At 41.8% G+C, this 15192-nt stretch overlaps 1 protein-coding gene across 3 annotated transcripts; it reads left to right on the forward strand.

Annotated features, from left to right (window-relative positions):
• Positions 1 to 1221: 1221 nt before the first annotated feature.
• Positions 1222 to 14167, forward strand: oga (O-GlcNAcase). Of its 3 annotated transcripts, none has more exons than XM_070915804.1 (18): positions 1222 to 1722; positions 2497 to 2548; positions 2651 to 2748; positions 2932 to 3062; positions 3175 to 3346; positions 3451 to 3549; positions 3663 to 3947; positions 4067 to 4225; positions 4381 to 4571; positions 4725 to 4978; positions 5089 to 5296; positions 5777 to 5951; positions 9092 to 9177; positions 10277 to 10381; positions 10720 to 10811; positions 10913 to 11105; positions 11200 to 11359; positions 12053 to 14167. In XM_070915804.1, exons 1-18 carry the CDS (start codon positions 1557 to 1559, stop codon positions 12187 to 12189), a joined length of 2763 nt encoding a protein of 920 aa, XP_070771905.1. In that variant the 5' UTR covers positions 1222 to 1556; the 3' UTR covers positions 12190 to 14167. The 3 variants fall into 3 exon arrangements, with proteins under 3 accessions (XP_070771905.1, XP_070771904.1, XP_070771906.1); XM_070915803.1 differs by having other exon boundaries at positions 4381 to 4562; positions 4713 to 4978; XM_070915805.1 differs by lacking the exon at positions 4067 to 4225 and having other exon boundaries at positions 4381 to 4562; positions 4713 to 4978.
• The last annotated feature ends 1025 nt before the right edge of the window (positions 14168 to 15192 follow it).

A 15192-nucleotide genomic window follows, 5' to 3' on the forward strand; every position in this document is an offset into this window, starting at 1 on the left:
TGCATCATTTGTTTTTCATTTCAACTCAACTGTATGCATTGCTTTTGTCATTTAGTTACATCTTTAAAAATAAAGGAAAGTTATGTGTCAGAGAGGTAATGGGGCTTTTTCACATAAGATGTTTTGACCCAATGACCCTGATGTCCCAAGAAAAGCATAGGTGTAAATAACAAATTAATGAATGGATCAATTTTGCTGCTTTGATTTCAGGGACCTGGTATAGACATTTTTTATGGCAATTTATTTGACTTGTCACGGCAAGAAAAGCACTAATTTTGTTAATGATGGCTGAGTTCCACTAAGTGTCCCAGTAAGCAAGGCCCTGGAAATGGCTCACCTAAATGGAATGCAATCATTAATTACACCAGTGCTTTTTCTTGCCATGACATGCCAAAATGTCTGCTCAGAAAAGATCTAATTGACCCACAGGCACACTGTCATGGCAGAACACAGCTATCTTTTATGTTATTCATAACACTATCCTATCACAAAGGAGAAAAGACCTCTCATATAGCACCGCCTTCCATTAACTAATGCACATTGTGCTTCCTTTGGGGGATCACTTGCTGTATTAGGAGTTTTGGGTAATTATGCAAAAATGTCATTGGATATATCCTGGCGATTTAGAACAAAGCATGTGTTTCTTGCTGACACAGGATACACAGGCTCAGGTCATAACAGATGAGCAGCACCCCCCTCCCCTCTGGATGTGGTGTTGGAGCTCAGCTGCATTCCTAATATGGACTGGAATCCCAAGATGTTAGAAAGCTGTTGAGATATTCAACACAGTCACTTCAGTGAGCGTTATGTGAACGTGTGCTCCAAATTTAGGAATTGTGCTAAACAATTATTAACCCAGCTCCTTGATAACTCGACGAGATTATTATTGCTCTCAATAATCATAAATACATTTTGAGTACTTTTCCGTCGTCGCTTTTATAACCATGTATCGCAATTACGACATCTTGTACAAATGCGAATGCTATCCTTTTACTGCATAAATCAATTGACTGTTAGTGGCAAGTGTATGGTTACAAAAAGAGATCTCTTTACCTTTCACAATATTCGCTGCGTGTTTATTTTACGCCCTGTGGAGCAGAACTATCATCTATCTCTTTGACATGGTGACATCTTTGCGGTGTTTTGTCACGCAGATCTAGTTTTGACTGGTTTAAACTAGTCCCATGAGCATGCGCACTCGGTGTAAACAGGAAGAACCGACAGAAGCCAGGGCAAATCTACCATAAAGAGAAGAACATGATCGGAGAAAAACCAACGGACGTCTTGTTTTTCCGGATATATTAACCAACATACATTTTGTACTCTACCACGTGATATTAATTTCGAGTACATCTTGTAGAAGCCGTAGCTTATTTTTCGACAATTTTGATAGATTCGCTAATACCGTATGCTATAGGTTAGCTAACGTTAGACAGACAGTGACGCGATTTATTTCCTCCAGGCGTTGCTTGGTGGATTTGTCTGCTAGATTGCATTTAAAAATAACTCGGTGCTCTCAGAATTCGGTGACTTTTCACCGAGGGAAATCTCTAACAATGGTTCAGAAAGATAAGACACTGGAGACCCCTCCAGTGGACGTTGAGTCGAGCCCCAGCCCAGTCTCCGGAGAGGCTTGTGCCGAGGCCCCTGGACCGGTGGAAGAATCCAGCATTGCAGTAGAAGCGACGGGCCACAGAAAATTCATCAGTGGAGTCGTGGAAGGTAATATTGAATATAGAGGGGAAATTATCAATTTTGACATTTGATTCAGTTGTGATCTGCATGCAATCATAAATGGGGCATCGAAATGCTACAGCAAGGTTGCTTCTTGGGAAACTGATTATTATTATCGTTTGAAATACATCATCATTAGGCTCGTGTACAACTGGATAACACTTGGAAATCAATAGTCCTAAATCGATTGTGAATTGTTTAAATTGTCAAATTTATAAATCATATGTTACACTCTAATCAAATTCATCATGCATGCATATTATGAATCAACATTGTAAAACGTCATTCACGTGCAGATCGTTGAATTTATATTCAAGGTGGACAGTTATTAACAGGTGATCCACTGTAATGCCGATGTTGATATAGGATTAATTTTGTCATTTGTCAAGTAAATATACCAAACATTGGCAGGTTACGCCTTTGCTTAGGTGAAGAATTATTTGCTTCTGTTGTTTTCATATGATAAATTTAATATTTTTTGTGGTTTGGCTTCTGGTCAGACTAAATAAGAAAGAATAAGACATGCTGTTGGCCTCTAGTAAGATGGCCATTTTCATTCTTTTTGACCATTCATAGACAAAATGGTTGATTTGTAAGTACAGAAATAAGCAACCAGTGGATGCCTAATGGCACTTCCAGCCCAGCCCACACCTGAGGGTGAATTGTTAGTTGTAGCAGTCAAGCAGCTCAATATGCGAAGGACATGTTGATTATCAGCACTGCAGACTGCATGGAAACTGAATGTATTGTTTGCCCATGCAGGCTTTTATGGTCGACCATGGACAATGGAGCAGAGGAAAGAGTTGTTCAGAAGGTATGAATAACTGTGAATTCTTTAAGCAGGCATGTTAATCAAATAACATAGCCAGATGATTTGAGGTGCTACACTGAGTTTGTACAACACTGCATTTCACAGGCAGCAGAAATGGGGACTGAATACATACCTATATGCACCCAAAGATGACTACAAACACAGAATGTTCTGGAGAGAGCTGTACTCAGTGGAAGAAGCAGGTGACTATTCAGCACAGATCTTGGGATCAGCTGTCATGGGGCAAGGAAAATGAAAAATTCCCAGTTATCTAAGTTAAAGGACAGTCTGCATATTCCATTTTTTTTTTATTGCAAAAGGCTTTAAAGTTGTTACAAAAGCACAATAATGCATTCAGTGAGTGATTTTCCCCCATTATCTCCTAGAGCAACTCATGACTTTAATTGGTGCTGCTAAGGAGCATGGGATAGAGTTCATCTATGCCATTTCCCCTGGACTGGACATCACCTTCTCCAATCAGAAAGAGGTTGCTGCACTCAAGAGGAAACTTGATCAGGTATTGCATTTTGTATGACAGTAGTATGAACAATGTGTTGGAACTCTTGAAGAGCGCCATGCATCTTAACGTTCTGTGTCATTCTGTCACCGACCCCTTTCTCTCCCCTCAGGTGTCTCACTTTGGCTGCAAGTCATTTGCCTTACTTTTTGACGATATTGACCACAACATGTGCCCTGCTGACAAAGAGGTGTTCAGCTCATTTGCACACGCTCAGGTTTCCATTACCAATGAAATCTACCAGTACCTGGGAGAGCCCGAAACCTTCCTCTTCTGTCCCACAGGTACCTCAGTTCTATGTCTGAATTCTTTGCACATTTTACACGATTGTTTCATATACTTGTTCATTCATTATTTCTTTGTTTGTTGTATTCTTCTTGAAATACAGAGTACTGTGGAACATTCTGCTACCCAAATGTCCCTCAGTCCCCCTACCTCCACACAGTAGGAGAGAAGCTACTGCCTGACATTGATGTGCTGTGGACAGGTGAGTCTGTCCACCTGTCAACTGACCAACACCATTACTACTGTTACTACGGTCATACGTGTCAGAGTAGTAGATAAAATTACTAATTGGGATATGTTTTATTTTTTATGCAGGCCCCAAGGTGGTGTCCAAAGACATCTCAGTGGAGTCTATTGAGGAGGTGTCAAAAATCTTAAGGAGAGCCCCTGTGATCTGGGACAACATTCACGCCAATGATTATGACCAGAAGAGGCTTTTCTTGGGTCCATACAAAGGCCGCTCCACAGAGCTCATCCCCAGGCTGAAGGGGGTCCTCACCAACCCTAACTGCGAGTTTGAGTCCAACTTTGTAGCAATCCACACTCTGGCCACCTGGTACAAGTCTAATATGAATGGGGTGCGCAAGGATGTGGTCATGAGTAAGTGTGATCCAATGTTTTGATGTGGATGCACTGCGATCTCTCTCTGTATAAGGTTACACCATAATGCAGGTCATTCATCAGTCATCATTTGTCTCTCCATCTTGTCCTTTTACCAGCGGATGGCGAGGACAGTACTGTGTCCATCCAGATCAAGTTAGAGAATGAGGGCAGTGATGAAGAACTGGAGACAGACATGCTCTACAGCCCACAGCTTGCTCTAAAACTTGCTCTCACAGAATGGCTGGGGGAATTTTGTGTTCCTCATCAATTCAACAGTAAGAGCAGTCCCTTTATTATATCATGTCTCTATGCTAATGGTTTTTCTAGCAGTAATACTTGGAATACACTCATAGCGTTGGCATGGACAACCTAAAATGTTCATTTTATGACTGAAGAACGTGATGCAGCGAGGCTGAACTCTGTCTTTCAGGCCGACAGGTGCCTCAGAGTGGTGGAAAAAGCACCGCCATCGACGTGTCATCCATGGCTGCTCCCTCTCTGTGCTCTTCCACAACAGTCACAACTGTGTTCCAGCAGCCCATCATGTCTCCAGCCATGCCGCCTCTCTGTCTGGATCCACTCTCACACCCAATGGCAAAACGACCTCAGGAGGTAGAGGAGGTGAAGTTTATTGTTACTATGAGACAAAGTAGTTACTGATTTTTTCTATGTGGTTTCGTACAATACAGAAAATTCAGTTTCTGTATCTGCATCTGTATATTGTTCTTCAAGTATTTTTATCATGCACCTGTGCAGGTGGAGGTGGAGGTGGAGGTGGAGAAGAAGGATTCAGATGAGGAGCCCATGGAGATGGTGGTTGAGAAGATGGTAGATGAGACAGAGCCAGAAGCAGAAGCTGACCCAGTGGAGAAGCATACTGGTCCTATCATAGCTGACAAGATGGCTGAGGACCTGAAGCCCATGGATACAGACAAGGAGAGTATGGCAGAGTCAAAGTCCCCTGAAGAGTCTATCCAGGAGGACTCTGGGAGCGATATCGCCCCGATGCAGACAGATGATCAGCTCAAACAGATGCCACAAACATTTGTGAGTTTCTTTTTCTTCCCCTGATATCTGCCATTAAAAAAGGCAAAAGTTAGGATTCCCTGTAAAGTCACATTATTGCTGGTTTGTGTCCTCAGGAGGTGTTTGTGCCTGGGCCCAACGAGAAGCCACTGTTCACAGCAGAGCCCCTCACAATTGAGGATCTGAGCTTGCTGGCAGAGCTCTTCTACCTGCCTTATGAGCATGGAAACAAAGCAGTGCAGATGTTAAAGGAGTTCAACTGGCTCAGAGCTAACAGCAGCGTCGTCAGTGTCAACTGCAAGAGAAAGGAAACTGAAAAGGTGGGTCAATTCATTGAAATGAAACCGCAGTTGAGAGAAAGAGGTCTATCTGAGAAAACAAGTTCATTATTAACTGAACTTGCTTGTAATAGTGTTGGTTGCTGAAAACAAAATGGTGGATGTGTACTACCCATACTGCCCATTGGGTGGTGTGGTTACGATAGAAGATGGAGTGCGTTTGCACCACAGAGCATTGTGTTCTGTGTATTTGTGTAAACTACATCTTCCCTTATTAAACCATCTGCCCTTTTCTCTGAAGACATTTTGACAAGTCACAGAAAAGCACAGGTATAAATAATAAAATGAATGATTACTGGGTCACTTGAATAAAGCAAAACCATTGTTAATGTGTTTGCTTTTCCTATTATGACCAATGAAAGTGTCTGCTGTGTTAAAAAGCCTATAACAAATCAAAATGGTTTAGTGCTGCCCTTTTTCAACATTATTTGTTCTTATTTCCAATCACTGTGTTGCCTGCAGGTAGCAGAATGGCAATTAAGGGCAGAGAAGTTTGAGGAGATGTGCAGCTCAGTCATCCAGATGTTCACACGGCTGTCCAATTCAGCCAACCGCACCATCCTGTATGACCTCTACTCTTACATCTGGGACATCAAGAGCATCATTTCTATGGTCAAGTCTTTTGTCCAGTGGCTAGGTATGTATGAGTGGAACCATAAGGCGCATACTCTTAGAGAGCAGTAGCATAGCAATAGTCTGATCAAGTCTGGTAGTCCTGACTTTTGTTATTCTCAGAGACACATTTAAACACAAGTCATTCACCTTTTTTAAATAAAATAATCAGATTATGTAAAGAAAAAGCACTGTAATGATTGATTATTTAGCTGCATGGATTATGTTGTAGTCCAGTGCTATCTAGTTGTAGGCACATTTATAATTATTTCACACATCTTGCACAGTCTGCTTAACAGATGGTAGTATTACTGCTCAAAGACTTAGGGATATATGCGTCCTGGAGATCTTGGCCCCCACCTGTATACAGGGTGAGAATCGGCATAGTGGCTAATACCCGCAGTTTTAAATGATAGAAGTTTATTATAGATCAGCTTAGCACAGATCAGGCCAGATGCATCACCTCTCAATTGTTAGGATTCTGTTAATTGCTCTTGTTCCACACATGTTGATTCTTTTCTTTTCTTTCTTTTTTTTTTTTCATCTGACTGAATGCCGCTTGCACTTCCAGCATCCTCCTTATTTATTCCATAACTAGCTCCTCCATCTTGGTGATATCTAAACTGGGTCTCTGTGGCAAACGACCCAGCAGGGTTACTGCTGCTTGCTGTGTATCCAGTAACATCACTGCTGCATTCCCACACAGACACACACGCTTCCATCTCTCTGTCTGTGGGGATGGGAGCCAGGGGGAACACCCCATCCCCTCCCCCCCTCCTCCATGCCCTTGCGCGCACGCGAGCTTGGAGAGAAAGTTGACTGACTGACTGTGGAAGGCCATTCTGGTGCATAAAACGAGTCAGAAATATCTTAATTGGTCTGTTTTCTCAGCTGGTTTTAACGTGAACGTTATGAATATATTACAGGTTGTTTTGTGCTGTTACCTCACTGAGTAGTCTCTAAAATGAGACTGCTGGTGAATCATTTACTCAATCTGTATCAGGGTGGGATCCATCACCTTCTATATGAGAGGATTTTTCTCTCTTTCTCTCCCACTTTCTCCCTCTACCTTCACCCCACACTTTCTTTCATTCTTTCAGATGGTGCACTGTGATGCAGTTTGAGTGACATTCAGCCTTGTGATAACATCTCCATCGTTTTTTTGGAGTGTTCTTTGTGAATAGTCTGAAGCACCAGCATGGCCTGTAGGTTACCCCCTGTAACCCAGTTTCATTCACAGGTTTCTGTCCTGTCCGGCTATATGGTAAAGCTGAGGACTCTAGTCCTCAGTACACAGCAGGCAGCATACCCACACTGGTAAAGCCACGTCAAAAATCCACACTACTGACTTATCAGCAAATTATTGTAACCACTCTAGCAACATTGGGGAAATCGAGTGCCCCATAAATCTATGAATATTCTTCTTAATAACTGCAGCGTCACTAAGGACCAAACTGTTGACATCTGCTGTTGCTATTAGCAGGTTTTTAAATTACTCCCCATGTTTTCCCCTCAATAGAAGCTGTGCAGCCGGCACTTTGTCACAACCTCCCTGGTTATTGTACTGAGAACACTTACTAATAACGATTTTCTACTGTTTTCTCCCTTCATTGTGTACAGATGGAAGAATCCACAGTACAAGTTTCTACTGCTATTGGATCGACAGTGGCCGATGTATGCACAGTGCTGGCGTAGTCTCTTTCTTTTGCTCATGTTTGAAAGGGATTTATGTAAAACATTTTTTCATAAACTAGATTTATACATTTAAATGTAGATTGATTTGGAGGAAAGGAAGCAGCCCTCCGGATGAAGTCACATTTTGCGCAGCGATGTTAGCTTTGAATCCAAAGTTTTAACTCCCAAATTTCTCTCTTTGGCAGCATCTCTCTAACTTTTTTTTTTGTTTCTGTCAGTAGGCCTATAGAAATGGCTCAGACCAGCCTGATGCACCTACTCAAGGGAATTTATGCTTGACTTTGATTAATTTAACCACGGCACGTGATCTTCATCCTACTCAGGGATATTTCTGACCGTGCAGTGTGCTCGTATACACACCTGGACCATGCAAGAACAAGAGTTGCATGTGTTTAGCATAACTGTGATTGTGTTAAGACAATGCAGTCTGAATAGATCATTCAGGTGGAAGTAATCCACCAAGAGATCATTCTTTTGTCTGTTTTAATTTGGGTAAGCAACAGGTTGAGAGTTCCTCCCGTGGGTGCATCTGAGTGCTGTGTTGTGTCAGTTCGTCAGAGGAATTGTTTTAGGTATCAGGATGAGTTTCATATGTAAAGCAGTGTTAGGTGTCCTTCCGGCGCTGCACTTGTCTGGTCACATGACAGGGCTTCTCGTCAACCAGGGTAAGGCTTTGTCAGCAGTCACACTACTGTATACAGACTCTAAGAGCCCTGTGTGCTATAGATATATACTCGTCTTTATATGCGTTGTCCCTGCAGCGTATTTTATCTTTGGTCTGTCTGATTGTGGCTTTTAAAATAGTAAGTGAGAGGCCCTTTAACTCAGGGAATGTTAATACTACCTCTCGTTTTGTCTTCCTGGTTTGATGACTCATGCTCCCCATTCATGTGACGAGGCAGATAAGATAAGAATGTGACTTCACACGGGGTGCTAGTGGGGTGACAGCAGCTGAAGCTTACTTCTGTAGTCCATAGACAGTTTGGGTTTTGGTTCTGATGGTCAGTATAATATTTATGAACTCCGTCAGCTTTTCAGATGAGTATCACTTACTGAAACACAAAGGGGGCTGAACTGCACTTGATTCTGTTCTCCCTTCAGTTTTCTGAGAGCGTGCGTTCGTACCGTGTTATGCGGAGCAGTTTGACATTGTCGTATTGACACTGAGAATTTGAGGTGCAAACCTCATAAAAGGTTTTTTGAATAATTTATATCTTGGACCTGATTTCTTCTTGCAAACATGTAAGCTTTAGTTGCTTGAGCCCCATAAAATATTTCCTCTGAATAGAATTTATCTATTCCAAATTAGGTCCTTTTATGTTTTAATGATAAAAAAAAATATATATATATACAGATTTTGATATTAGATACATATGACCCCTCCTTCCTTCCCATCTCCCCACTCGCTTCATCTGTGTCAGAGAGCCCCATCCTGTGGTAACAATCTCCGCTTGGCTCTGCTCCTAACAGGGTGTCGTAGTCAGTCCTCAGCACAATTCCTTAGAGGAGACCAAGAGCCCTGGGCCTTTAGGGGAGGTCTAGCAGGAGAGTTCCAGGTATCTAATGCACTGAATTTACAGCAATCAAATGGAAAAAAAAGAGTGTTGTTAGCAACGGAGACAATGGTAACATGTGCGTAGGTATGAAGGGCTTTGGTCTGTCGAAGGTGAGCTGATTGTAATGGGTTTGGCTTCCTAACATCTGGGTTCCATCCTCTTCACTTCTTCCCTAAAGAAGTTTGTGTCCTTGTTACACTTTGGGATATTATCAGTCTGTGGGAGGGAAATGGGTGACCTGAAACCCATCCTGACAAAAGAGGTTACAGCCAGTGTTTGGCATGGCATTTTTCCTATTGATTAATTTGAATTTCTTTCAGCAACTGCCCAAGGAGATGCTGCTTTTCCCTAGCGCACGCAGCGCAAGCGAGCATGGCTAGGTTTTATTTTCATGACATCTCATTTCTTTGCAGGAAAGCACAGCGCACAAATTACCAAGCCAACCCTTTGCAAGCGCAGGCGCAAGCATCGCAGCGCCCGCGAGTACGCAAGCATGTATGCAATGGGAAAACTCCATGATCAAACACACCTGCCCAGCCAAAAAGTATCATCTCCATCCTTGGAGAGTAGCAAGACTTATGATGGCAACTGATACGCTATTGGATGATTCAGTTTGCTTACATTTAATTTGCCTCTTTGGTTTTTTTCCTGGAGTTCTCTCAGTCTCTCTGCGCTAGCATCATTATTTTTCTCAACAGGAGGGTCCTGCGCAGCGAAATATTGCGATGTCTTACAAAAGGGAAAGGAGCATCTCCTTCAGCCAGTAAAACCTTAGTCAGACCAAAATACCACCCTTGTTTTATTATATTTGAAAAGCAAATATGTATGTGCTTGTTGTGCTATGTTCCTTTTTAGTTTTCCTAAAATGAGAAAGCTGTGATGTTTGCTCTTGTTGTCCACTGTCAGATCAATAAGGAATGTCAGTTTATATGATTATTTTTTTTATAATATTGTCATTCCAAAGCACTTTGCTCTCGTCTACACTTCCTTTTGGTTTGATAGTGGCTCAACTGGTGCAAATGCACAGTGAGACAGTCAGCCAGAGCAGAACCCCACCTGGTCTCAGTGAAACTGAACCTGTTTCTTTTGATACCCACAGAGATTGTTGCCAATCGAAGGGGCAAACGATCTTTTCTACCAACCTCCACCTTCAATGCCAACCTCCAAACTCTATTCCATAAGGCCGTACTTTCCCAAAGATGAGGTAAGATGTTTGTGTGTTTAGTCACGCTTTTGTGCATTTTACCCAAACTCAAGTATTTCGTCCTTAAGTACCAACACTTACTAAGCATTAGTAATGTTATAACCAAAATGTTATGAATGTATGGCTGCAGAAATTATGTTGCTTGTATTCCCAACAGAACTAGCCTAGTTTAAGCTGTGAATGCTCTGCGCTTAATATGCCACAATGCTATGCTCACCTGCTCTGTACATCAGCAAATACATGTGCTGAATGTAAAGGCAGCTTCCGATGGTGTCTTTCCAGTTATTGCATGTTGCAATTGGCCACATTAACAGCTTTATCTGTCTTTCCCTCTGCAGACTGCGGTTTATAAAATCTGTAAAGAAATGTACTGTGAAGGAATGGAGGATGTACCGTTCTCTGACGAGGATCCTGACCTCATAGGAGACAGGTAAAACATGGAGATGTATTTATGTACAATCAGCCCAGACTAAAGCCTGGACTGTAGTGCAAATCGACATGGCTGACAAAACCCTGTTTGTTTGTTCACAGGTTAGTAGGAGGTCTCCTGACCCTGAGTTCAGAGTATGGGTTTGTGCTAGAAGATGATGAAGGGATCTGCGGTTATGCTCTTGGCACTGTGGATGTCGAGCCCTTCCTCAAGAAATGTGAGTTGAGCTGGAATCCTTTCATGCAAGAGAAATACCACAAACCTGACAGCCAGAAGGACCTCACAGAGGCTGAGGTAGGATCTTAATCCATCTCTCTTACTATCATAACATCTGTATTGTACCTATGGCTGAGTTTTACTTTACTGTCTCTGTGTGTCGTCCCCGCAGAAGATGATGCTGAGTTTCCACGAAGAGGAAGAGGGTCTTCCAGACTCTTTCCACTCCAACTTCCCCTCCCTCATCAAGGTTGACATTCACGCCAAGGTCACTGACCCCAGTGTGGCCAAAAGCATGATGGGATGTCTTTTATCTTCTCTTAAGGCCAACGGTAGGTGGCAGCCGTCTTCATTTGTGACAACAATGTTCATTGCTGCTACTTGTGCTAACAGAAAGAACATATTATATTAGTGTTATGAGTCATGTTGGTTAGAGGGTATTAGAATATTTGATTTTACCTAAGACAGAGGTGTAAATCAGTGCATGTATTTAAGTAACAGTGTCACTTTGGCTGTTTCTTGTTGAAAACAAGCAGGCTCACTGATCGTATCTAGATAATGTGAAAATGAGACCAGAGTCCAAAAGAACAAGTACATTTCTGAGTTGAGTTTTCATAAGACATAGTTTATCCACATAATGGTAAAATGCATTCCTTTGAGATTAGGACCTTTATGTGTAGACGTGCTTTTGCCTTATTTAACATCCATTTAGCAAGTGAATTTATCAAGGGTCACAAATAAAGGATTATGTCATCCAAACTAAACTACAAAAATGAACCTGTTTACTGGTAATCTGGGACAGACCGAGAGAAAAAGAGGGCTATCAGCTTTAAGAAACTATCGAAGCACGGCCTGAAATAATCTTCTCTTCCTGTGTCAGAGGTCTTGAACCAGTTTATTACTGGTCAGGGACACAGCAGAAGATTATCATGAATTTAACACCATATTTGGCCATACTGGTTGTAGGGAAGACAATTTTTTTTTACTGACTCTGACTCTGACTGTTTTTGTCTTTTCACTTCCAGGGTCCCACGGTGCGTTCTGTAAGGTTCGTCAGACTGATAAGAGAATGTTGGACTTCTATAGTAAGCTGGGATGCTTTGAAGTGGCCAAAATGGAGGGCTTCCCCAAAGATGTCATCATTATGGGACGCAGCCTATGAAGAAACATACAATAACAGACAGAGATCGAGCAAGTCAACGTGGCTTGAACGTGTTTGCTACCTTCATGAGAAAAACTTCCATGATGATTTTATACTACATTACCATCTGGGCAAGCCCCGGGAAACCTCTTTTTAGGATTTGTGTACAGAAGCACAGCAGTCGCACACACAGATTCCCTGTGCTGCCCTTAGATGTTATGGCTCCTTTGGAGTCAGCAGATCCGAAGCTAAAAGGCAGAGGAGTGATCTGCTGATTTGAGCCAACATGGAAGAGTGGCACTCCAGCATTGATTTCTGGGGTCCCACTACTCGTATACCTCCCAGGAGGCAGGAAGTGATAACTCCATAAGCCTTTTTCTGATTTAATCCAGTAGCCATTACATGGATATTGTTCGCATACCCTAACGCAAAGTGTCTGTATCTGAAATGGAGGCAGAGCTGTGAAATGAGGGCGCCCTGTATCTCAGGTAGTGTCTCACTACCCCTACGTCCTGCTTTCCCAGCTTTAACGTAGAGAAATAACACAGCTGTCGACAGAAGTAGGACACTTTCATACAGTATGTGAGGTGCTATGTGAGAGTTTGCCTTCCATCATCACATCATGGTATTTCCAATTGCTCCACAGACTTGGAGAAAGAGGCCTTTTAAGTGGCTTGTTTCTAACTAAAAGTGATGTGAATATGTACACGACGGGTGGAAAATAGTACCTTTGTGGGCTTCATACAAGATCGTCACAGACCAGCAAAGGGAAAGTATTTGTTGAGACTGTAAAAGACTCAACCAGGATGTCCTCTGAATTTCCATTCAAGTAACAGTAGACATTTGGAGAGCAATAGAAAAGCATCCAAGTTCTCAGCCAGTTTCTTTTCAGTGCTTTGCTTGTGGCCATTTTTTTTTATAGTACCGCTGTATTTTTTTGCTTATTTCCCCTTTAAGCTATTGCCTTTTGGTTCATTGCCTTTGTATTGTAGGTTTATATTGCAGACCCCAGTGTCTTCTGTGTAAAGGCTTTCTAACACATCAGTCAGATAGAGCTAGAAAAGGGTGATTTTTGGATATCGTTGCTCAAATTCCAGAGATGTAGCCTGACGTTGACAGTCGCATGTATTAGTTTTGCCCTGCCAGATCCCAAACTCCAGCACCGAAATCCTTCAGTAAACCTAAGCTGAGTGACAGGGATGTCACTGTCAGAGGAAGCCCGGACTGTCTCATCATCAGCATCAACCCTCCCACTGTCATAAAGCTGCTCTTAACCACTAATTCCAAGCCGGACTTGTAAAGCAGCAGGTAATCTGAGCTATGTTCAAGAGACGTGCTGTGCTAAAAAAGTCATCTTTTGCTCGTCATCGGTAATAGAAAAGAATCAGTTTACATGTAATTTTGCATCTCCTGCATTGTTTCAACATTGCATACTCTCAAATGAATGTCTTCAGTTGAGCCTTGCCGAGCACTCTTAGTATCGCAGAGGTTGTTAAATCCTGTCGCCAAAATGGCACTGACTCCCACACTGTTGAACTGTGTAGGTGTGGGGGGGCTTGGAGCAGATATTCCAAGGCCTTTTCCTATCTGTTCATTGAATGTTTTATATTCTGACACGTTCCCCATTTGTTTTTGTAAATGTATGTAGTTAATTAAAAAAAAACACTTGGACTAAAGATAGGCGTGTTCTGTTGGTTACATGAGGATCATCAGTTGCTCTTCGGTAGCTGCCTGCCAATGTGATATTTTGATACTGTGTACATTCATAATGTGCATGAGGTGTACTGAATTTGGTGTGGCGGTCATTAGAATAACCTCATCTTGTGCGACATAGAGGAAGAAGCATGCCACTCATCTCTATGAGCGTAATACTGTAGTTGGTGGACAGTCTGTTAACACTGTCGATCATAAAGAGTCATTATTTTGTATATCTTTATTGAAACTGTGGCTAGCATTCTGTTCTTTAAGGAAAATAAAATGCTGGCCTTGTAACAACGCCCTGCCCTGTACAGTCATCCTCCCTGGCTGAGTTTCATCAAGGTGTGAAACTCACCAACAGATTTGCTCTTCGTCTTCTGAAAAGACAGCAGATTTTTCACCCTTGTTTTAAATGGTTCATTTTGCAGCTTGTCGATGCTCGAGCTTTCTCCTCTGCCAACCGGGTTTGATAGAAATGGGCTTTGACTGAGAGAAAGGGCCATTTTTTCCAAGTGTACATTTTGATTATCTGAGTTTGGGGGGGGGGGGGGGGGGGGTCATAAAAGTGACAGTTTACCATGTAAAATTTGTATGTAAGATACATAACATTAAAAACTAATAAATCATAACAAGTGCTTCGTTGCTTTGTGTCCTTTGTGTTGCACAGAACTTTCTGTGTCTATAGACTGAAGGGGTGAATATTTCTGTCCAGATTACAGGTAGCTTTTTCATCGCAGCCCTAAAAGAAGCTTTTCTGTTTTGACAAATATAAATGTTATGCACACAGAAATATTAAACTAGATACACCTGGTTCTGCACTGTTATTAAAAACATGATCCTTGGTTTAATGTCCCTGTTATGGATTTTACAAAGTAACCTTTTACAAGCTTCAGTTTGTGGTGCATTATTCCTGAAACAAGCCCCACACTTGTGGAAAATCCTATTCAAACATAAATGCTCATGTCATTTATGTGTCTAGAATAACTCATGTTCACCTGCTTCTTAAAGAGAGTTTTTCTTGATTGTATAAGGCTCTTGAGCAAAATACATATTTAGAAATAACGAGGCAATTATTACTGAATTTAATACTTTGTTAAAATAAAGTTGTTTTTTGTTCCCTCGGCAGCCACATATCATAAGAAAAAACATCTGGCATAGTTTTAAGCAAATGTTTTTTATTCTACTTATTCATCTATTCGTTTATGACTTTATCTAGCTTTAATTCAATTTTGCATGTTTTTAGTTTATTTAATTTGTTAACATCTCAGGTACATTAGGAGGATAACCTGTATTAGTGTATCGGTCGAATACTGGAGGGGAAAAAAC

Source organism: Enoplosus armatus, chromosome 12 (assembly GCF_043641665.1).
Source record: "Enoplosus armatus isolate fEnoArm2 chromosome 12, fEnoArm2.hap1, whole genome shotgun sequence".
Classification (NCBI taxonomy): domain Eukaryota; kingdom Metazoa; phylum Chordata; class Actinopteri; order Centrarchiformes; family Enoplosidae; genus Enoplosus; species Enoplosus armatus.